General features: G+C 47.1%; 1 protein-coding gene across 1 annotated transcript; it reads left to right on the top strand.

Moving 5' to 3' along the window:
• Positions 1 to 7,224: 7,224 nt before the first annotated feature.
• On the top strand, positions 7,225 to 23,868 carry CLEC2L (C-type lectin domain family 2 member L). Its single transcript, XM_037837426.1, has 5 exons — positions 7,225 to 7,677; positions 16,768 to 16,842; positions 19,850 to 20,016; positions 20,948 to 21,048; positions 23,131 to 23,868. Exons 1-5 carry the CDS (start codon positions 7,488 to 7,490, stop codon positions 23,240 to 23,242), a joined length of 645 nt encoding a protein of 214 aa, XP_037693354.1. The 5' UTR covers positions 7,225 to 7,487; the 3' UTR covers positions 23,243 to 23,868.
• The last annotated feature ends 775 nt before the right edge of the window (positions 23,869 to 24,643 follow it).

The following is a 24,643-nucleotide window of genomic DNA, read 5'->3' as shown; positions in this document are numbered from 1 at the left end:
TCACTCTTACAGCCTCTAATGCTCTTGGATTCTCTTTCTTTATGACAACAATCTTTGGAGCAGCTTAGGGAAACCATTGGCTATACAAAATTATTCGCTGCTTCAAAGATTTATTCACCATCTGTGCCAGTTTGGATGTATTATGTCCCTCAAAATGCCATTATCTTTGATGCAGTCTTGTGTGGGCAGGAAATGTATTGGTGTCGATCAGATTGGAGATTTTTGATTGGATGTTTCCATGGAGATGTGATCACTCAATTGAGGGCGAGATCTTTCATTGGATAATTTCCATAGAGGTGTGGTCCTGCCCATCCAGCATGGGCCTTGATTAGTTTACTGGAGCACTATATATGCTCAGACAGAAGGAGTGAGCTTGCTACAGCCAAGAGGGACACTTTGAAGAATGCACAGAAGCTGAGAGAGTAGCTGCAGATGAGAGACAGTTTGAAGATGGCCATTGAAAGCAGACTCTTACTCCAGAGAAGCTAAGAGAGGACAAATGCCCAAAGAGCAACTGAGAGTGACATTTTGAAGAGGAGCTGTGGCCTAGAGAGGAACATCCAGGGAGAAAGCCATTTTTGAAACCAGAACTTGGAGCAGACACCAGCCATGTGCCTTCCCAGCTAACAGAGGTTTTCCAGACACCATTGGCCATCCTTTGTTGAAGGTACCTAATTGTTGATGCATTACCTTGGACACTTTATGGCCTTAAGACTGTAACTGTGTAACCAAATAAACCCCCTTTTATAAAAACCAATCCGTCTCTGGTATTTTGCATCCCAGAGGCATTAGCAAACTAGAGCACCACCAATATGAGCTAAATGGTGTCCCTCAAAAAGATATGTTGAAGTCCTAACTTCAGAATGTGATCTTATTCAGAAATACGATCACTGCAGATGTAGTTAGATAAAATGAGGTCATATTGAAGTAGAGTGGGCTCTTCATGCAATATGACTGGTGTCCTTATAGGAAGAAGAGAAGAGACACATAGACAGGGACACACAGGGAAGAAGATCCCGTGAAGACAGAGGCAGAGACTGGAGTTATGCAGCTACAAGCCAAGGAATGCCAAGGATGGCTGGCCACCACCAGAATCTAAGAAGAGTTAAGGAAGGAATCTTCACTAGAGTCATTGGAGAGAGAATGGCCCTACTGACACCTTGATTTCAGACTTCTAGCTTCTAGAACTATGAGAATAAATTTCTGTTGTTATGTCACCAAGTTTGTGATAACTTACTACAGCAGCCCTAGGAAACTAATAAACCACAATCTTCTTTTAATGTGCAGAGGCGCAGGAACTTACCAAGCCCCAGGCTCATTTCTTGGGCCCCAATACCACTGGCAGTGTTTCTCACAACTAGCTCTGAGATCCTAGGATCTCGTGGCCAAAACCTTTAGACAATCCCTGCTATTTATTCCCACTATTTGTGTAAACTACTTGGGATCACAACATATAGGGGGTATTAACATAGTTAAACTGAAGATGGAAAGGATTCTGGGTCATCAGCTGGCCTGGAAGGAGGTGACAGGAACCAGCTGATAATGAACTGCATCACCATAAATGTGTAACAAAGAAAGACAAGACAGAGGATTGGTCCTTACCTGCTTAGGAGACTTGTTAGAGCAAGAGGAATTGTGGACCGGAGAGAAACACAGATAAGCACAGAGCCAAACAGGAGAGGTGTTACCCTAGAGGAGAGGAATTTCTTCAGTAGGAGGACTCACCCCCATTCCACAAAGAGGAGACTGTCTGCCTGAATCCAAGGAAGAAGGACCTTGAAGACCTCGTGGCTCCAAACAGAATTGTGTGTCATAGGGCAATATTCACATGGACTTGGCAATGAGAATATGAACGTGAAAGACTCTGTGAAGGGAACTATGCCAACAGACAACCAAGAAAAAAGACATTCTCTACATTAGTACATGGTTTTCTTCTCCTTGTCTTTGTTTCACCTTATTAACTTATGGACAGTAAAGTGAATTAACTTATATTTGTTATTACAAATGATCTGTTTCTAACCCTCTTTCTCCTAAGAGCTAAACCTCCCCTGGAGTCCCACTGTAAGATGAAGACAACATCTGTTTCTGGTTGCAGATCTTAGGCAACTTAATTGACTTCAGATGTATGCAAGTTACAGGGGGTGGGGTAGGGTAGTCATTGCTCAAAGGAATAAGTTGATAAACCCATAACCTGTCTATAGGTTAAGCCCTCATCTATATAGAAATACCTTTTCTAATATCCTCTCAGTGCCTCCTTATCACCATTACAACCCATACCCTGTACTCATGCAGAATAAGCAGTGAGGACGTTACCTTCTAGATGAGAAAAGCAGGACAACAAATGCAGTCCTTACCTAATTAGGAGGTATTTGTCTTCAGAGGTCTCATCCAGTGACCATTTATCCTGAGGACTTGTGACACTTGTGGGGGCCTCTGACATATAAAATATATTCCTTAAATCAGAGATTGGGAACTGTTAGCCCAGGGGTCAAATCAATCCAGCAGATGCATTTTGCTTGGCTCATACAGTGTTTTATTTAAAAATTTGAATTATTTGCAGCATTATAATTGGGAAATTTTATGTTACTCAGATTCCCAACTCCTTATGAAAAGTGGAACATGCTGGTAACGTTGGAGCAGCATCCTCACTTGACAACAACCAGCAGACCTGAGTGGAAGGGCCAGGGTTTTGGTCCTCCACAACCTCCCTTTCGTGGGATTTACTCCTTTGGGTTACCCGTCAGCCCCTGGGGGGTTGGGTTTGCGGGTCTGTGCTCAGCCTTTGCCAGTGAACACCAACAATGCAGAAAAGCTCAGAGCACACGGGGAGAAGAGGAAGGATTCCGGTCTAACCATCAAACTGGCAGGATAATCAACTGACATAAAATTTTTGTTTGTCTCTCTACATATTTCCTTATTTTAAGCAATTCACCAGGTTTTACATCTCCTTGCCTAAAGAATTTTAGTATGGCAGAGAGCAAACCAGCTGGAAAATGAAATTAGTCTTTACTAAAAACCTAAGACCACTGAAGAAATTATGAAGCTGTCTTGGAGAAGGAGGTGAGAAAAGAGAGGGCCTTGGAGAAGAGATGAGGTGAAGAAGGTGAGCTCCTGTCCCCAGAAGTGCAGAGAGGTCCGGGGCCTCCTCAAGGGCATCAGGGCCCACCCACCATACAGAGGTGAGGTGGCCGGGAGGCAGGACTCGGGACCCAGAGTCCCAGCACCAGCAAAGACCCCATATGCCACATGAAAGCTGGGAAGCAGGACTGGCTGGGCTTCCAGGGACATCGTGACTTGGACAACAGGATGTTAGCCATGACCACAATTCTGATAAAACCTAGGAAGAATGAGGGCCCCTTGAAGCTGACTGTGAGGAAAAGAAATGAAGTACTGACACATGCTACCACATGGATGAGCCTTGACTACATTACACCGAGTGAAAGAAGCCAGACCCAAAAGGCCACATATTGTACAATTCTATTTATGCATAATATCCAGAATAGATAAATCCACAGAGATAGAAAGTAGATTAGTGGTTTCCAAGGACTGGGGGTAGAAGGGAATGGGGAGTGACTGCTTCATGGGTTATCGGGTTTCTTTTTAGGGTGGTGAAGTGTTGCAGAATTAAATAGTGGTGATGGTTTCACAACATTAAAGCCACTGAACTGTACACTTAAAATGGTTAAAATGGTGATTTTATGTTATGTTAATTTTATCTCAGTAAAAAACATTTTTTTAAAAACTGACTGAGATGGAATTTCTCACCACCCTAGTGTGATGATGATCTGAAGTTACAAGTAAGTTGATTTAAAAGAAGAAAAGAAAATGTCATTTCTTTCACCTCTGAAGTCTGTGGGCCAAGATTCATACCTATTACATAATTATATCCTAAAGAAGAAAAGGAGGCCATGCTAATGTTCTGAGATGCAGGAGAGAGCAGGTTTATTCGGGATGGGGCCATCTGTAGATAAGGATGTGCCATTTGTTAGAAAGCTGCACAAACACTGTCCATGGTTGAAGGGAAGAGTGATGCTGGACAGGGTGGGTTTGAAAGATTCACAGACCTCTACTTGGGAAGCGGGGAGATCTTATCCCAATTGATCAAGTGCCCTGTGATGCCTCCTTACAGTATGTGACACTGATGTAGGGGTTCCCTGGGGGAATTTTAGTTGTTCAGTAGAAGAAGCTATGAATTGGAGGGGATTTGATAGCAGAGGGTTTGGTACTTGCCACACTTTTGTCAGGTGTTCCAGTTTGCTGATTCTGCCGTTATGCAAAACACCAGCAATGGATTGGCTTTTATAAAGAGGGTTTATTTGGTCACAAAGTCACAGTTTGAAGGCCATAAAGTGTCGAAGGTAAGGCATCAATGAAGGATGGCCATTGGCGTCTGGAAGACTTCTGTTAGCTTGGAAGGTACATGGCTGGCGTCTGCTTGCTCCCAGGTTGCGTTTCAAAATGGCGTTCTCCAAAATGTTGCTTTTGGGGTGCTTTGTCCTCTCTTAGCTGCAGCTGCTCTTCAAAATGTCACTCTCAGTTGCTCTGAGGTCCTTCTGTCTGTGAACTCCTCTATAGGACTCCAGTGATTAACACCCACCCTGAATGGTGGGGTGACACCTCCATGGAAATTATCCCATCACTCACAGGTGATTGAGTCACATCTTCATGGAAACCCTCAAAGAATTCCAATCTAATCAACACTAATACATTTGTCCCCACAAGATTGCATCAAAGAACATGGCATTTTGGGGGACATAATACATCCAAACTGGCACATCAGGCAAAACCAGCCCCCCCCCCCCCCCACTCTATCCCTAGTTAAGCAGTACACACCCTGCTTGCTCCTGGTGGTACTGCTGGTCAGCCTTAGCCACTCTCAGTCTCCGAGGAGAGTCCTCTTAAAAACTCTATATGCTCTCAGAGCTTGGAGGTGGCAGTGGTGATGGTGGTGATTTGTATGGTCTTTACCTCAGTAATAGTTACCACTATCAAGAACATCTGTTTTGTGACACTCAGCAGCCCCTTTCACAGGTCTCTAATTTAGACAGCCTCAAGGCACATTGACTTAGTTTGGGTCTCCCAGAAGCAAACCCTGACACAAAGATTTGCATGCAAGTAGTTTATTTGGGAAGTGATCCCAGTAAGTACTGGGAGGGGAGTGATAAAATGAGACAGGGAAGCTAACAAAGGGTGTGTGGGAACTCTGGGGCCCTTAGTATCCACCTCTGATGAGGTTCTAAATTCTGTTAAGGACCACTGGAATGCTTAAGTCATTCCCCAGTCACTGCCAGGGCTTAGGTATTATGCCCTTGTTATCCTTTCGTATCCTCCTTGCTGATCTCCCTGCCCCCAAACCACCTTGCACCTGGTACCCAAGTTGATTTTCCTAAAGCACATTGTGATCAGGACATTGCCCTGCTCAAGTGTCTTTGATGCCTTCTCATTGCCTATATGATGTAGTCTGAAGCTTTGAGCCTGGTATTCAAACTGGCAGACCCTGCCCTCAGGTGCATCTCCATCTGGTTAGAGAGACAAGCATCATCACTAGGGGTGGTAAGTGAGGGAAAGGATGCTTGGAGGGCCCAAAGGAGATGTCTTTGGTCTTTGGGTTATGTAATCTTGGGTCACTGGAGGTTTAGGAGGTGGAGACTGCTGGTAGTGCATGTGATCCATTCTCCCCTTTTTCCTAACAGAACTGCATTTTGGGGAGTGGCAATGGCTCCAGCTAAACAGTACAACACTTCCTAGACTTGCATGCAGATAGAAGTGGCCAATGAGATGTAGGTAGAAGTCTTCGGAGTTTCCAGGAAAGCTCTTTAAAAGAGACTGTTTCAATGAGAGGCATGCCCTTTGGCCCCTCCAGATGTGATGGCTGGAACTACAGTGGCCACTTGTGACCATGAGGGAAATTTGAAGATGGAAGCCACATGCTAAGGATGGCAGAGCAGAAAGATAGGATCCAAGGAGCCTGGATCCTTGATGACCTTGGAACTCTCAAACCAGTCTTGGATTAACCATCTCCAGTCTTCTTTTACATGAGAAAAAAAAGTAAACTTCCTTCTACTTTAAGCCACTGTTATTAGGGTTTTCTGTTATAGTCTGCTGAACCTGAACCAGAATGAATGCAGTGTCCTAAAGGACGTGCAATCTACAGCATTAGCAGAAGCTCGGTATGTAAACTGGGATGCAAGAGGACCAAGGAGGAAGTGGGGAAGAGGAGAGAGGATGTTTAAAAGCATGGCAGAAAGAGAGAACATGGTGTATCTGGGCCAGCAGAGAAGGAGTGGAAGGAGATGAAACTCGAGAGAGAGACTTAGACCATCAAGGACATTGTAGCCTTGTCAAAAGTTGGATGTAACCCCCAGGTAAAGGGGGCCACTGAAGGACTGGGAGGTTTGCACTTTAGGAAGATACCTCTGGCACTGGTACAGAGATTTAAAAGGTAGACTCCCTAAGGTTTGGTGGCTGATTGGATTTGGAGGTTGGGAAAGCAGGAGGAGTTTAGGATGGGAAACCACAGGCTAACATAGGATACAGAGGTGGAAACTGGAACTGGAGAGGGCTGGATGCATTGAAAATGAGTTGGTGGCGGGTCAGCCTAGGAATAAACACAGGCCCAGTGAGGGGTCATGGCAGTCAGAAAACCAGCCAACCATGCACCTATGTGATGCCACCTTCAAAAAATCCTTGATCTCTTTAATTCTAGTTCTCAACCTAAACTGGGGGTACTGTCAGCTAATGTACTGAAAGCTCCTGGCACAAAGCAGGTGCTCAATAAAAGTTAATTGAATATAAAATGTTTCTCCAAACTTTTAGACTTTTGCTCTCTGTTCTGTTTCCAGCGTTTCTGTCACCTGACAAGGGTCTGGGGACCAAGTTCCACCCCCCATCCCTCTGCTTTAACTCCAGGACATCCCAGAGGAAAGCCTCTCATTTTCCTTGAAACTCATCGCACTATCCCCATAAACCTTATTTCCACGTTGATAGATGGGCAAGCAGGATAGATGGGAAGCAGAGCTGGGTTAGAACCCAGGTCTCCTGGCTAAAAGACTCGCTTCTAGCTCTGCAGTCTCTCTCCTGCCGCGAGGGCGGGCTTGTCCCTGGGTGGCCGGGCTGGAGATCGGAGTTGTCCTCACTCCTCGGCGCCTCCTCCCTTTCTGCCGTCCCCCAGCACGGCCTCCCGGTGCCCGCGCGCCTCTTCCCGCTCCGCCCCCGCGTGCGAAGGCTGCGCGGAGGCTGCGGCTCGGGCAGGGTAGGGGCGGCGCGCACGCCAGTGGCGAAGACTGTGGGGCTACGGCCGCGGTGACCCGGTGAAGCGACGCCGGCAGGTGAAGCCGGGCTCAGCCCCAGCCTGCTCCAGGAGCGACCCTCGCCCCCCCAAGGCCGGCCTGGGGGGCCAGCAGGAAGTGCAGAGCGCCGAGTGCGCGTCGGGCTGGGCCCCGCACCCCGGCGTAGGAGTGCGGGCGCGGCGCGGCGGAGCCCCGGGCATGGAGCCGGCCCGGGAGCCCCCCGCGCGGGCCAGGCCCCCGCCGCCCCCCGCGGCCCGCCCCGCGCCCGCCCCCGCCGCGCCCAGGCCGCGCTCGCCCGGGGAGGCCGAGGCCCGCGGCCAGGAGGGGCTTTTGCGGCGATCCGGGTCCGGCTACGAGGGCAGCACCAGCTGGAAGGCGGCCTTGGAGGGTAAGCCTGGAGCGGCCCAGGGACCCCTCGTCCTCTGCCTTCCCATCGCCCATACGGACCCGGATCCCCGGGGCCGGCCGGCCTAGGGGGCGGGTCAGAGTCACCTTGGCTGGTCTCCAGGAGGGGAGACCAGGGAGCGCGGCTCAGGAACCCAAGGAATTAATTTCAGGGTGATCAGATGCCACATTGCCCGGGGAGGGGGGCGGCAAGAGAGAGTCTGGGGCTCACATATGATTACAGCCTTGATCCTATCTCTTTGACCTTGGAGCAGGCTGTATGCTCCAAGCCTCAGTTTCCCTATGGATAAAGAGGGATAGTTATTGTCTGACATGGGCCTGACTAGGTTTTGAGAGGCTGGCCTGAATGAGTCTGTGAACATGCTTTGGGTCAAGTAACAAGCTGCAGAGCTCAGAGACGGTGCGTGTGCCCTTTGAGAAGGGAGGAGGGAGGGCGCCAGGTGGTGATGGACCCGTGTGGGGAGGGAGGAGGTGGAGGATCCACACCAGGCTCTTGGTTACAGGGTCATCGGTCTCACCTATCCTGTCCAGTCAGACTGGCCCAGGGAGTGACCCCTGGCTGGCCAAGGGGACAATAACCACATGGAAAATAGATTTCAGTTTCATGAATTCTTCCAGGAAACTTGGTCACCCGGTGGTGTGCTGTGTGGGATGCAGTGGTACGTACTAGAATTGGAAAGAGAGAAGGCAGGCCCTGGGGATCCTTCTCAGCATGCTCCCAGAACCCCAAATCCAAAGGCCAAGGACCTAGGCACCATTAACCATGGGAGCTCAAAGTCGGGATCACTCAACCCTGGGGAGGGTATGCCAGAAAAGGAGGGCTTCCTCTTAGCAGGTGTGGAGAAGAGAGGGAAGGTGTCCCAGGCTGAAGGGGCAACATATTTAGGGGCCAGGTGACTGGAGCAAGCATGTCCCATGTGGAGAACTGAATCCTACAGAGTACCAGGATGGGGGGGTGGGGGGAAGGAGAGATAAGTCTAGGGGGCCCAGATGGTGAAGGGCCACCCAGACCTTGCCAAGGAGTGTGGACTTTGTTCTGAAGGATCTGTTGAGGGGCTGAGACAGTGAGTTTGCCCTTAGAAAACTGGTGTAGTCAGACCAAGGCTGGAGGTCAGGAACAAGGACCTGTGTGTGGAGTGTGTGTGTGTGTGTGTGTGTGTGTGTGTGTGCGCGTGTGTGCATAAGCGGCACCCAGACCAAGGCAGATTGGAGGGAAAGGTGGGGTCAGCGTTTTGTCCAAATGCTGGTGGGCTAGGGGATGTGGACTGTTTGAGGAGGAGCTGGAAGACTGGGTGGTGATTAGGGATGGAAGAGGCAAAGATATGTCAAAGACCAGAAGAGCTGTTGCAAAGGAAATTTGGGTGGAGAAAAGTTGGGTTGGATAAAGGTGGATAAAACCCCTCTCTTTGACAGACATTCCCAGATTTACTGTTGGGGTTGCACTGTGACCCCAGGCTTCACTCCAATCAAAGTTATTTCTTGAAGTTGCTCTCTCCTGGCCCACTTCCTGTTGCCTGTAATTTGTTCATTCCTTCATTTGTAAGCATTTCTGAAGGTCTACAAAGAATGAGAGGTTACTTTAGGGGAGATGTGGCCTCTATTTTAATGCCTCCTGCTGCTGGTTCCGGTACTGACTTTGGCCTCCTTGCGCCTCCTATTCCCACTTCTGGCTGGGCTGACCACCTGCCGGTTAGGCTGAACAAGAGATTGCACAATGGGTGGGAAAATGACCCAGAGGCTTTCTAGGGGACACAGGATCTTGCAGTCCTTGCAGTTAGCTGGCTCCCAAGCTTAGCACCTCCCTGTGGGCCAGCTTTGTCCCACCTGTCCTAGTGTGGTTCCCTGCCTGGCCTCGCTCTGTGACCCATGCCACCTCCGGCTCTCTCACCCTCTTTCCTGTCTCCCAACTTTTATAGCCTGTGGTTGTTGGATGCTCAGAATCTCAGGCCTTTTGCCTTTTTTCCAAAGGAGTTTTAGGGTCCGGAGTCTGAGACCTCCCCTCTGCCAGTCCCTGAGGGTCTCCTGCCTGTTCCCTGCCTGCCCCCCACCCCCATCTCCTGTCAGAAGAAGGGAACTTGTGAATCTTGTGAATCAGGACTGGCCCTAATCAGGTTGCTGCTATGCCATCCCAGCCTTTGGTCTCCCACATTCATTCAGCATACATTTATTGGGTACCTACAATGTCCAGGCACTGGGAACATCCCTCCCCTTGCAGAAATTACAGGACGGGGCTGAGCCAGCATGGTGAGATGCAAAGAGCACAGGGTTTGGAGTCTGGTAAACCTAAGCCAGATCCTTTCACCACCACCACCTAGCAGTTGTTTTTTTTTTTTTTAAAAAAAACGTTGTTTGAGCCTCAGTTTCCTCATTTGCTGAGTCAGATAATGGTATCTACCTCTCAGGGCTACACAGGCCAAGGCTCTGGGCTGTGGGCTGTGTGTAGGTAGCTCCTCTCCCCAGCTCCTTGACATCCTGCAGCCCTGATGGGGAGCCCAGGGAACTAAGGTAACCGATCATGCGATTGAAATCCTTTGCCTCTTGGTCTATTGTGACTCCACTTCTTGCCCCAAACTAGAGTCCATGTAATTAGTCGGTCCACGGACACTGAAAAGTACTGGGTGTGAGATGAAGGATCTGTCCATTCTGGGGACCAAGGGTTTTTGCAGCTCCTGCTTAGCCAAGCACCTGTCATGAGATGCCCTAGCTTGAGCACTCTGAGGAGCTCACACAGAGGGTCTCTGCTCCTTTATTCCCATGGACCAAGCATTTACTGTGCATCTCCCACATGCTGAGGGCTTTCACAGTAGTCCTCTCATTTAATTGTTACATCTTCCCTTATAGAAGGTTCCTGAGAGGTATATCTATTTTACAGATGAGAAAGTGAGATTCAGAGAGGCTAAGCATCTTGCCCAAGGACACACCTTGGTTGCTAACACATGAAATGGGATTTTCCATGAAGAGCCCTCTGGTGTGAAAAACTCGCAGGCCTTCCTGTGCTGACCAAGGACCTTGGGCTTGGTGAGGATACTTGGAGATAATCAACATGTACTTCAGATGTACAGAGCCAAGTTCTTCTCCCCTGATCCCCAGACAACCCCACCACCTCCAGGATAGACACTTTTTTCCTCCTCACAGGTTGTGTGAATTGGAGACCTTCTTAAATCATAAAGCTGGGATGAGAGCCCAGGTCTTTAAGACTTGTCTTAAATGAATGCTTAGCTTTATAAATAGAAAGCCATACAGGAGTTCTTGATCAATTCGTCTTTCTCTGTAGATATTAACCCTTCCTTCTATCTCCAGCTTCAGGTAAGAAACTGGAAAAGGTGATCCAGAGCTCCTGCCTGAGTTCAGGAGATTGAAGGCAATTTACTATGGGAAAATTTCTGGCATAGGGGGTGGGAGTGGGGAGAAGGTAGGTGGGACAGAGTGATTCTGCATATCTCAGGCTATAGATTTTTCAGTGCTCACCAATTCTGAATTTTTAATGTTGAAAGTTTCTTGATTAGGCATAAACCCACAATTTCCTGATCAAAACCACATGCATTTAGCAAAGCCTTTTAAAAATTTCAAAATTACCAAACTCTGCATTTGATAAACTTAGAGCAGTCAAGATTACACTCACCAGGCTGTGCCCCTGATGGCTTAGAGACATCAGCTATGAGCTTTTTTGGGGCTGTGCACGAGAGGCTGATGGAAGATTTGACTTGGCTTGAGAGTCAAATTTTTTTTCAGTTGTTCCTTCTAATATTAGGCTAAATCATACACATTTATAAATATAAATAAACTGTGTCCCTAGACTCCATCTCAAAGGGCCACTGAAAAGAAGGAATGACTTTTGAGTTAGACATTGTTTGGATTCTCATCCCCACAGCTGTGCTCTGTGAGTGGTGACAGTGAATGGGGAGTGGGGACCCCCTCGTGTGTCTTTTCTCTGTCAGCATGCAGCGCATCCAGAAATTATCCCCATGAAAGAATGAAGAGGCTCCTTGATTCTGGCGATGTTGAAAACAAATGTTTAGATTCTTCTTTCTCCAGAAAACAGGTGTAGATCCACATTGTCTTTTCCACAAACTCAGTGTGTTTAAGGCTAACCAGGGACATTGTCATTCAGTGTTGCTAAATTCCCCTCATTTTTTTTGAGTACCAGTGGGTGCTTTGTAACATGCAAGGCATGACTGAGCCATAATATAGGGAATCCAAAGGTGCATAAAGCATAGGCCTTACCCGAAAGGATAATGGGTTAATAAGAATAATTATAATGATGGTAATAGCAAACACTTAAATAGAGCTTACCATGCCAGGTACTGTTCTAAGCACTATACATTGAATTCTCATAAAATTCTAAGCAGCAGGTATTATTTTAAAGATGAGAGAAATGAAGCAAAATAGAGGCTTAGAAACTTTGCTACGGGTATAAACCTAGAAAGTGGCAGAGTTGAGATTGAACCCAGGTGAAGTGATTTCATATTCAAGCTCTTATTATTAGAGCTTATAGAATATGACTGATGCGTGTGTAAAGAAGAAAGAGCAAGAAGAGGAAGAAAGCATATGGCCTTGCTTACCACAGGCTGTCATCGTGCAGCTCAAGAGCAATCAGCTTTATGATGAAGCTGGCATTGAGGACAGGAAAGCAGAGAAAGAGCCCAGTCCTTTAGGGTGGCTTGCGACCCTTCTTTTACCTTGCCTGAACCCACTCTGCTTCTGGACTCCTAGTTACTTGCCATCAAAGACCTTGTTCATAGAAAGGACTCCAAAATGTTGGATTTCCAGGTAAAGATGGCAGACAGAATGCATGCATTTTTCATCTCTCCCTTCTGAACCCCATGAATATAACAGTAAAGGGATTTTTAAAAGGCTGTAAGCACAAAAAGAACAGGAGAGCAGACAATAGCAACACACAATTTTGGGAGCTAGGAAGCAACTGGATGAATGGTAACTGACTTTGCTGACCTGAGAAAGTTCAGAAAGTAGAGAAGCAACCTAAGTCACATGGGAGGACCCCCGAAGGCACAGGGATTGGTGGTATCAGTTATTCCCAGCTGTGAGTGAAGACAGGGCTGAGAACAGGAGGACTGGTTAATTTCTTTCAGGATTTAGGTCTCCAAGATCTCTTTCCCATTCTGTACAGCCAGACAACTGCCTCTGTTCCTGGTGGAAACCTGAGGTTAAGTCTCTCTAGACGGCCTCTAGGCACCAGAACAATTGAGAGCAATTAAGTCAACATTTACATACTTAAAACTGTGACAGCCCCCCAGTCTCCTTCCACAGCCAAAACTACACTCCAGGAGGAAGAGTATAACAGCCTTCTCCAGGGTCTCTGACTTGTCCAAGAAGAAAGACCTAAGGAAATTAACATTTGGGGAGCCCCAGGGATCAGCCCAATGAGATCACTCTATTGTGAACTCCACAGTTAGTAAGTCCCAGTCACAGGCTCAAAGGCTCCCATGAACTCTTTGTTATCATGAAAAAATAGCCATCTGAGGAAATAACCATCGGAGGAAGGCCTCTAACATGGAAGATAGAGACCAAAAGAAATAAACAGAAAAAAAGCAACTGGGAGGAAACAGAGCTATACAGAGAGGAAAAACTTTCTGCCTGCACCCACTCCTTCACATGCCCCCACCCCAAAACCTTATTAGTTCTATCTTCATATGGATAGAAAACATATTGCATCATTGAAACAGAATACGATGCTTTAAAAAGGAGGAATTCAGAGAACAGCAGCAGCAACAACAATTTAAAAAAAACCCTTGGAAATTAAAAAATACAATAGCATAAATGAAAAACTCAGTAGAAGTGTAGGAAGATGAAGTTGAGAAAATCTTCCAGTATATAGGGCAAAAAGACAAAGAAACGGTGAATAGGGGAAAAATTTTTGAGAAAGTTGGAGGACCAATCCAAGAGGACCAACATTTCAGTGTGACCCCCAGAAAAAGAACAGATTAAATGGAGAAGAAATCATCAATGGTATAATTAAAGAAAATTTCCTGGAACTGAACACCATGAGTTTCCAGTCCAAAAAGGCCTATCGATTGCTTAGTATACTGGATGAAAATAGACCCAAACCAAGGCATGACATGGTGAAATTTTAAAACACTGTGTAATAAAGAAAAGATTCTAAAAGCTTCCAGAGAGAGAGAAAAAATTAAGCAGTTCATATTAAAAGGATCATGGATGAGAATGGCTTTAGACTTTTCGGAAACAACTGGGAGCTAGAGGACAATAGAGTCATGTCTTCAAAATTCTGAAGGCAAATTATTTCCAGCCTCTACTAGCTGGGATTCTAAGTTACACAACTCCAGGGGGCAACATTCATATTGTATTCTTTCTGCTCCAGGAGGCACTATTCACCGGAGGACACAATGAGGGCTTGCCTCTTGGAGTTGTGTATGTAGTGCTTCTGCTTTACCCTTTCTCAGGCAGCCAGGGGGAGATGTGCCCCACAAAAATGATGGAGTAAACCAAGAAATAGGAAGACATGAGAAATAGAAGGAACAGGAATGCCAACACAGGAGAGAGGCAGAGAAAATCCTCAGGTGAATGGTGAAGGGAGATCCCAGAGTGACAAGTAAAGGGTTTTTTAAAAGGCCGTAAGCACAAAAAGAACAGGAGTGAAGACAATAGCAACACACAATTTTGGGAGCTAGGAAGCAAATTGGATGAATGGTAACTGGCAAACTGGATGAATGGTAACTGGCAATCAGTTAAGAATGGAGTAGGTCAGAAGGGTTCAAGACAGGAGACTGAATTCCTGACTTAGTCTCATTATCTTAGAGAAGATTGAGGGTTGAGGTATTGATAAGCCCTTAGAAAACTAAACCAAGGAAAAACAAGATCATGATTAATGACAGGGATACAATGAGTTGTGTAGGAAAGAAGCAATCATAAAACACTGCATGGCTTTGTTGGGATTATTATTTACATTTTCATAAGAATATAACACCCAATTATCAATCTAAAACTGTGATATAACTATTGGGACAGCAGGAAGTGTGTAAGTGGTCAGGGCGAGATGGTAATGCAGAGGGAAATAAATCTTCATCATCATGGGGAGTCAATAAATGATAGCTAAAATAGTGAAGTCAAGAAGTATTGACATACACATGGCATATAGGGATTTAGAGGTAAATAAGAAAAGAATCAGTTAGAAGAATTGAAAGTGGTTGCCTCTGGGAAAGGGGCAATGCTTTTTTTTTTTCCCCCCCAAATGAAGGCATAAAATTTGTTTCTTTAAATCAGTGCTTTCCAAACTATCTTTGATGAAGGACCAAGCATCTTTTCCCAATCCTTTGTGGATGGGTACCTTTGTAAAATACAAAAAAGAATTACTAGAATTATGATCATGCACTTGGATGTATGAATTGCTGTAAACATTTCTAAATATGTCCTCTCAATTTTGGTACTTACCCATCATGGACAAGTAACAAGCAGTTTCTGAGCAGAGCTGGCCTATGGATGCACTGGTTTCAACTATGTTCATATATTTCTTTGATTAAAAAAAAAAAAAAGACTTAAAAATAAAAAAGAGAGGACCCAGGAGGTCAGGAAAGACTTGGAGAGGACAGATGGTGTCAGAGGTGGGCAGGATGTCAAGAGGCAGTGGTGAAGGATGTTGGGAGTGAAGACCCAACTGCTGGGTTGTGAAGGCCAAGTGGGCTATTTCAAGGGGTCTGGCTAAAACCCGGGGACCAGGCAGACAGCAGCAGCGGATTCAGGGTTGGAAAGCTCTGACAACCACAGAAGGCATTTATATGTGGTTTGGTGGTCAGTGGGTAGCCACGGAGGGAGGGATTTTCAAGCAGGGAACTCACAGAATCAGAACTGTGCTCTAGAACTGTGGTTCTCAAACAGGAGCATATGTCAGAATCACCCCGAGGCCTTGCTAAAACAGATTGCTGGGCTCCACCCCCAGAGTTTCTGATGGAGTAGGTCTGGGGCGGAGCCTGAGAATATGCATTTCTTACAAGTTTCCAGGTGATGCTGATGCTACAGGTCCTGGGCCCACCCTGACTTAACATCTGGCAGGACTGTGTGGAATGATCCCGAACTGGGAGAGGGGAAGGGAAAGTCAGGAAGCGTTGCCAGGTGGCTAGAAAGGAGGTACCCAGATGGGTTTAGCTGAGAATGAGAAACATTCCTGATGTAGAAAATACCAGAGTTGACAATTGTCTTTTTATTTTTTATTTTTTTTTACATTTTTTATTGTGAAATATAACATATATACAGAACAGTGATAAATTTCAAAGTACAATTTAACAAGTAGAGCGCAAATTTCAAAGAAATGTTCTAGGTTACAGTTACAACTGACTGTCTTTGAGAGAGCCAAGGGCAGGGAGAAAATAAGTTGAAAGTTTATTAAGCACTCACTTCAGAAGGTCTGTTCCATATGGCATTCTCAATTCAGACAGTAACAGAATAAGAATTACTGATAAGAAATGAAATATTTTCCATTAGCATGTCATTAGAAAGTAAATGAGTCCTCTGAAAGTTCTGAAAGTTTCTTAAATAAATGAAATATTGCCCTTATTGTCCCACTCCCACCATTAATTCCACGGTAAATTCCTTTTCATGGTAGTTACAGGTAGCTTCAGCCCAGACTCCAATGTTCCAGTGATTAGAAAATCTGTATTAGGGGGTCTGAAGAAAAGAAAAGCGAGTTCTTTGTTCTGCTGGGACAAGTTGGAGATTTGAGAGGGGGGTGTGTCTTAGTACCCTGAAGGCCTCGGTCTGATTACTCTTGTGTAGTGTCAGCCGGCAGTTACTATTGTTTCTATGAACCTGAGTGGAGAAGCTGTTGAGGCAGAGGGGCCTGGGACCCTGGTCCTGCAGGCACTTGAGCTGCCTGCCCTCCCCCACCACTCACACATGCTTCCTCCCTTGGTCAGGGAGAGGGTGTGGAGGAGAGTGAGGGGTTCAGACAATGGCCCTCTCCCCTGCCTCAACCTGGGCTCCTTTCCTGGGCTTAGAGAAGAAAGAACCCGAAGCATCATCCTGATTAGGACTTGGGGCTGGGTTGGGTTGGCATGGGGGTGGAGGAGTGGCTGGGTATTGAACCCCATTTTCTTCTCCTCAGACACCACCACGCGTCTCCTGCTGGGGGCTATCGCAGTCCTGCTGTTTGCCATCCTGGTGGTGATGAGCATCTTGGGTGAGCATGGACGTCAGAGCCTTTATGCAATTCAGTGTATACACACCTTCTCAAAAGCATGTTTAATCAGGTAAAGAGAGGTTCCAGACATACCAGGAATTCCTAGTATGGGGGGACAAAGTAAATAGAAAATCTAGATATATAAACACATATATACAAGTCCCCTTTCCTGAACTGTGCAGGTAAAGTGTTGAGTGATACTGATGTACTAGTGCAGAAAGGCTGTGAGAACTTGGAGCAAACCTGGGGTAGAATAGGCCGGCAGTGCTTACTGGAGGAGATGATTTGGGCATCCGGGACCTTAAAGTTCCCATTCATTCATTCATTCATTCAATAGACATTTATTGAGTCCCTGAGGCGTGGGGCTCTGCCTTAGGCTCTGGACTAAGTGCTACAGATAAAAAGATGAGTATGACATTGTCTCCCCTGTCAAGGGGTGTTCTGGTTTGCTAATGTTGCCAGAATGCAAAATACCAGAAACGGATTGGCTTTTATAAAGGGGGTTTATTTAGTTACAAAGTTACAGTCTTAAGGCCATAAAGTGTCCAAGGTAAGGCATCAACAAAGGGTACCTTCACTGGAGAAAGGCCATTGGCATCTGGAAAACCTCTGTTAGCTAGGAAGGCACGTGGCTGGTGTCTGCTTGCTCCCAGGTTGCGTTTCAAAATGGCATTCTCCAAAATGTCAGTTTCAGCCTTCAACGGCCGTGTTCAAAATGTCTTCAAAGCTGCAGCAAGCATTTGGGCCTGTGTGGCTCTTTTTAAAGTACTCCAGTAACCAATCGAGATCCATGCTGAATGGGTGGGGCCACACCTCCATGGAAACAGTCCAATCAAAGGAATTACCCACAGTTGGGTGGGTCACATCTCCATGGAAACAACCTAATTCAAGAGTTTCAACCTAATCAACACTAATACATCTGCCCCCACAAGACTGCGTTAAAGAACATGGCTTTTTCTGGGGGACATAATGTATCCAAACTGGCACAATGGGTAAGAGTAGTATTAGAGATATTACTACATTGATGTTTCCTAAGTGGTAACACACTTGTGCTGAACCCTGAACAAAGAATAGGAGTTTCCCAGAGACAAGGAGGTAGAGGGAGCAGTACATTCAAGAGGGAGAGGTATGAAAAATGCAGAGTGGTGTGGAAATGAAAGAGTAAAATTGATTAAAAGAAAAAAAGGAATCTGCAACAGAGGATAGGTGAGGCTGTATGAGCAGGAAATGTGTCTCCTGTTAATGGATTCATGTCAAAAGTACATTCTGGGGTCTAAGGTTTTACAAAAGTGATTTCGGTGCCTCTACATTTAATTGTTGAAAAGCGCCGTAAGACAAGAGGTGGGCAATTCAAAATGGGGAAAAGCCTATGGACACTATTATCAGTCTCTACCATATCCTCTCCTGCAGGGGTGGCATCACAAGCAAGTGATTTGTGAATGTTTAGAAAAGGATATGGTGACTCTTGGGGCCAGCTTGGGTTCACCTTGGACAGTTACTATAAATTAAATCCATTTGCTTTTATCCCATTACTTGGTTGGGAAGTCAGGGTAACGCTGTAGACATAGCATATGTCTTTACTTTTCAGTAAAGCACAACAGAGTCTCTTAGGAGATCCTTGCAGAAAAGTAGTTGAAACGTGGCCACATCATGGTCAGCACTCCCCAAGCAGACTTGCCACTCATTGAACAGATATAATCAGACCGAACTGTTTGGTTAACAGTGTCCACGTGGCTGCCCTTCTCCAGGGTTGTGAGTACCATACGACTTGTTCTTGGCTCTGTCCTGGTCTGCATTTTTACCTATCACTTGTATGAAAACAGAGACAAAAAGGTATGCTTGTAAAATTTGCGTATCGATATGCATATCAATTAATTTACATATTCATTAATAAGAGGAGTGCTGAATAAGACAGATGGAAAAAAATCAAGATGAAAATGTACCTTTAAAAATTCAAAAGATGAGCCAAAATGAATCAGATAAATGTGGAAGAAATAAAGCAAAGGGTCTTGCCTTTGGATTTAAAAGTGAATTATGCAAGTTCTGGGCTGGGGAGACCTGGCTTGGAAACATATCATAGGAAAACAATCTAAGAGAGTGGCTTGATTCCTTTTGGCAAGGAATCTCCTTTGAGAATCTGAGGGAAGCTCAGGACTTCTCTTCCAGAAAAGTGCACATATGCACATACCCACAGGTTGTTTTCATTGAAGCAGCCTGCAGACTGTAAAGCCCTTAACAATGAGAGGGCATTCTTGTGATCACTGTTTCTGGGGATCACATCTGAGGTATCCTAGTCTGTCCTGGTGGCAGTGTTTTGGTGGTAACATGGTCACACTGCAGTAAGCCAGGAACAATGGAGAAAGGTCAGGAAAGCAAACCCTGCAAGGAATCGTGGAAAACACGGTATCTGTTTAAGTCTGGAAGAGGGGAAATAGAAGCCAGAACAGGTTTGCTCTGGGTAACTCCTGAGGGCAGATCCTGACCCAGTCGGTCTAGGTCACAGGAGGGTGGGTTGGGACTGAGAGTGGGCTGCTTGTTAGCTAATGAGGGGCTGGTTAATGAGAGTCCACCGAACCTGCAGATGGTTCTCACCTGGGCTGGAGAGACTGGACCCGTGGTCCAAGGTCCTTTCCAAATCAGAGTTTCTGGGGATCCTTGCTTCAGGTAGTTTGGAGAAAGTTGAGATTTTAATCCAGGGGCTAACCTGCTGTAACTTCTCGTGTTGCAACTGACCTAAGTACCATCTGTTTGGTAATACCCTGCCAGCCTCTCAAAGTCCCCTTCCTCATTCATGTATTCGCCAATGTTTGACAGGCACAGTCAGGTGCAGTATCATTTCTGAGAGTTGCTCCCTCAAGAGACACACCTGAATGGTATCGCTGAGGAGTGCCACAGTCGAGGCAGGTGGGAGGAAATGTGGAAAGCAGAGAAGGATTCTGTGGCACAGGTGGCAGCTCGGCTTGGCATGAGCTGTGGGATGCTGAGCCACTCTCTCTCTTCCTTGCAGCTTCCAAGGGCTGCATTAAATGCGATGCTCCCTGCCCGGAGGAGTGGCTGCTCTATGGAAGGAAATGCTACTTCTTTTCTGAGGAACCACGAGACTGGAACACGGGCAGGCAGTACTGTCACACCCACGAGGCTGCGCTGGCTGTGATTCAGAGCCAGAAGGAACTGGTGAGTGCACGGGGGTGAGGTGGGGGACCCCATCCTGCAACTCTAAGGGAGAGCCATGCCCCGAGGACTTGGTGCTTTACTGTGATTTGTTTCCAGGGCACACCCAGTCACTGCACAGTTATGGAGTGTGCATTCAGACCCCACAGGGACAACCTAAGCAGGTCACACTTTCATGTCAAGTCAATTATTTCAATCCAAGGCTAATTTGCTGAGCTAAGCTCCCAACTGAAAAATGTAAGAATTACAAATTATGAACATACTTGTGAAATGTAAAAAAACACTTTTATTTTCTACTAGTCCAAATCAGGACATGATCTCTTATTCAATTTAGCAAACACAACAGTTTTAACAATAGAAATCTTAACAGAAGCTCAATTAATGAGTCTGTTAGCCATTTTGGACATTGAGGATAAGAGTGGTGTGGCACTTCAAAATAGGAAATAGTCTAGAAATCACTTCTGTTTGTCTTTGATACACAGTGTGATATTCTCAAGCACACATGCCCCAAAGAAAGACCCAGAAGTATGCAGGAAAAGGACAGTCAACCTGAGCATCGAAGTTTGCCCCAGATAGTCCATCAAGTGGGCAATCCCCACACTTCCTGCAGATCAGGAGTGCTGGCCGGCAGTGACCACAGAGCTAGGAGGACAAGCCCTGTTCTAGGATTCCTGGCTGAGTGAGTGTGGACCCCAGAGTTCTGGGCCCGAGAGGCTGCTGGAGAGAACTGATAGGTTCTGAGCCCAAGTTCTGGCAATGTGGCTGCAGAAGATTCTGTAACCTTAGCGCCTCACTTTCAGGATGCAGTGGGATATTGTTTCAGAGTCTGTACCTCTAGGAGCCAGTGTCTTTCAGGCCAAGGTTTGTCTTGGGAGGTGTGAGTGGTTGGGAGACTATATCTGACTCTTGAGTTTTCCCTCTTTCCTTGGTGCAGGAATTTATGTTCAAGTTCACGCGGAAGGAGCCCTGGATTGGCCTGCGCAGAGTGGGAGATGAATTCCACTGGGTCAACGGGGACCCATTTGACCCGGACACGTGAGCTGAGGCTTCATCTTCTGGCCACTGAGCTTAGACTGGGGAAGGCCCAAACATACCCACCCATGAGAGAAATGTTTGGTTTTGTTTTAGCTAGAGACACTGATCTCCAGGGTCAGCAGTGTGTGACACATAATAATGATAATGGGTTTATTTCTCTGTTTTCCATAAAAGTCCAGCTGGGCTTGTTGGCTCTGCTCCACGTAGTCACCAGAGCTTCTTGGTATGGGGGACCCAGGCTCTTTCTATCTTGTTACTTCCCCATCTGTACAGCATTGCTTTCATCTGCATGGTCAAGGTAGTTCAAGACCATGTCCAGCAGGAAGGGGAAAGAGGAACAGGAGAATGTGCCCTGGAAGTCCACACCCCATTGGCCAGAGCTTAGCCCCATGGCCACACCTGGCTGCAAAGAAGGGTGGGAGTTGGAGCCTTTAGTCTGGGTGGCCATGTGCCACCTAAACACAGCTGCTATGAAAGAAAGGGAATCTACACACTGGACACCCACAAGCATTCTCTTAGAGAAAACACTTGTGAGGCCTGTAGTGAGGTGCTGGCAGTGTGTGTGGGCTGGTGGTGTTACATGGTCTAGTGGTATGGAAGTGAGTGTGTGATGGTGGAAATGCTGGTAGTGGTGGGTGTGGTATAGCAGTGGGGGAATGTGATAGTGTATACGTGTGGTGGCCAGGCTAGGCCTAAAGAAATGCCGGGAAATGCATAAGGGAAGCAAGAACCTCAGCTTCTAGTTCACACCCTCTGGCTGGAGGAACAGAACCTGAGGAGTTGGGAGGGGTTACAGCTGCTAACCTTCATGACGAGACGTGAGCATCCCCAAGGCAAGAGCTAGAAGGGCAGCCAAAGTGGAAGAGCACCCGAGACCCCCAAACCCTCCACTGTAGCCAGAAGCTGGGGATCAGGCACCTTCCCATCTGAGGCTAGCCTTGGCCCAGTCAGCCCTGTGGCAGCCTCCAGGGTGAGAGGGCCCCATCACCAACTCGGCTTTCTCCTCCTTTTCCCCAGTCTTCCCAGTGTTCTTCATTTTTACACCTCTCTTTGTCCTCATTGCCTCTTCCCTTTCCATTTTCTCTGTTCCCTTTTCTGTTCCCATCCCAGATCTGTTCTTAGAGCTGCTGAGGAAGTCTCAGACCTTATGCCTCACCTCCTTACCTCCCAGCCCTAGAGAGCTGGAGTGCTGACTGCCAAGAGGCCTTTAGGTCCATTTCTCTGACCCTGAGGAAGTCCTGTCTTTCATACCGTTAGGGAAGCTGAGGGGAGCAGGCATTCTGATGCCTTTTCTTCTGAAACCCCAGCTCCAGACTCAACAGGGAGAGGGGCCTTTGCCTTAACTGAGTGATCAAAGATCAGGGTGAGCAAATGAGGTTAAGGAGAAACCCCTAATACTTGAAAGGTATGATTTTACGGAAAACAGAAAACAAAAAAGCAGTCTAAGGATGATTTCAATGAGATTTTAGGCAACACGGATCCTGTTGTTAAAAAAATTAGGGTTCTTTAGGTCCATCCCTAATTTATAAAGGTCATTTAATTCATCTATATTGAGCTCTTCCTGTGGGCTGGACACCACACAGTAGGGGAACTGAGACCAGAGCATATGTAACCCACTGTACAGGGGCTAACCATCCAAGGGGTTGATGGGCGACAAGACACAGTTTCCCAGGATGCTGTGATGAGTGGTGTCCCAAGTTGTAGGGAGGGCGCTGTGGGGAGGGACAGTGGGCAGAGATTGGTTCTGAAATGAGTACTGTGGGGTGTGGGACATCAAGCTGACCCAGGGAGGATGAGACCTCCACTGGCAGAGTGGTAGGGTGCAGGCTGTGTTCAAGAAATATTTCTAGCACACCTCCCATATAACGGGAGTGAAGGGGCGCAGAGGAGGGATACGGTGGGAGAGAAAGCTAAAAAGGTCTTTTGGGGCCCGAATGTCACTGCAGGTGAGACCGTATCATGGAAAGCAGTCCCGGAGAAGAAGTGAGGGCAGGCCACAGAGCCCTCCGGGCTGGGCTGTCCCAGTGATGGACCACGTGTCCCAGGCCATGAGTGCCTTGCTTTCTTCTTTCCTGGTCACAGATTCCCCATCTCAGGCCCAGGGGAGTGCGTCTTTGTGGAGCCTACCAGGCTGGTGTCGACGGAGTGTCTGATGACCCGGCCCTGGGTGTGCAGCAAGATGGCCTACACGTGAGGTGGGTCAGGCCAGAGGCAGCCCTCCACCCAGGCCAGCAGGAGGTCTCTACTCCAGGCCTGCTCCAGGAGCGAGCCACCTGCCCCGAGGCTCTTCTTCAAGGCGAAGCAGTGGGGAGGGTGGTCTCTGGCCCCTGGGCCCCTCTCCCAGGCCTTGATGCTCTGAGGCCCTGGTTCCTGGTCTCCTCTGCCTCCAGGCGGGTCCTGTGGCTCAGCAGCTATGTCCCATTTGCTAAGTACTGTAGATGGTTGTCCCTGCTGCACAAACACACAAGCTGAGTTCACCCTTAGCTGCCCAACAAGTCCTTTCCTGGCCCTGCACTGAAACATTCCTTCCTTACTGCTGTCCTGGTGCTTTTAGGAAGGATGGTGGATGACTCAGATTATGTTACTGTCTGCACAGACAAGCCCACCCTTCCCCAGTTATTTCTCTCATGACTGCTGGGAGAGGGAGGGAAGACTTGTTCTTCACCTTGGCCAGTTTAGCCCAGGGCCCTGGAGGCAGGGCACCTGTTCCCCTGCTCTATATCTGGCCTTATCCCTCTCCATCTTGCCTGGGGTTTTCAGGCAGGGCCCATGCTGTGTCCGTGGCACTGCTGTATTGGTCACTAATGGAATAAAGAGTTCACCTCCATCCAGAAAAGTCTGCTGGCATTTGTTCCAGGGTCATAGCTAAGGGGGAGGGAGCAGAGAAGGACATGTCTCTGAGTGCCAGTCTGTGAGGGGCACCACAGGATGAACTTATTCAAGTGTGCCATGTGGCAGCGTGTGGGAATGAAGGACAAAAACATTTTATTGCCTAGAGCACCTCTTTTGCTAGGCTGCTGAGTTAACTTAGATGTACCAGAGGCATGCTTCATTCTGGATCTTCCTTATTATTCAACTCAACATGACAGAAGTTTATTAAACACCTGCCTCCTGCCAGATATCACACTAGGTCCTGAGACTCCATGGTCTTATCTTTTAAGGGGTACACAGTGGTGCAGAAGGAACTCTAGGTGCTTGGGAAATGCAGACAAGGGGATGGTTTATTCTGCTTGGGATAAGGGTAGGTAGCCACAGAAAGCCACAGAGAACAGGTGATGTTCATTTTGGGCCAGATAAGAGTTTGCCCAGATCTTAGTTCCCTTTCCAAGTCCCCCTTGGCCTATCTGGAGAAAGGGGGCTGGCAGTTCCCCTGGGCCTGAGGAAGCTCTGAATGCCACCCCACTTGCACTGAGCAAGCTGTAGTGGAGCCTAGGCCTCGCTGGCCTCCAGGTGCTATGATGAGGGAGATGCAGGCAGCCTGTCCATGAGCCATTGTCTGCCTTTGGGTCCTGGCCCATTTTCAGAAAATAGTTCATAGGGAAATGAGGTCCTGCTATGTTCTGCTCAGTTCTTTTACTGTTGTTTTTCAGGCAAA

Source organism: Choloepus didactylus, chromosome 5, assembly GCF_015220235.1.
Source record: "Choloepus didactylus isolate mChoDid1 chromosome 5, mChoDid1.pri, whole genome shotgun sequence".
Classification (NCBI taxonomy): Eukaryota; Metazoa; Chordata; class Mammalia; order Pilosa; family Megalonychidae; genus Choloepus; species Choloepus didactylus.
The sequence above is the reverse complement of the archived record's forward strand: the minus strand, read 5'-3'. Positions and strand labels throughout refer to the sequence as shown.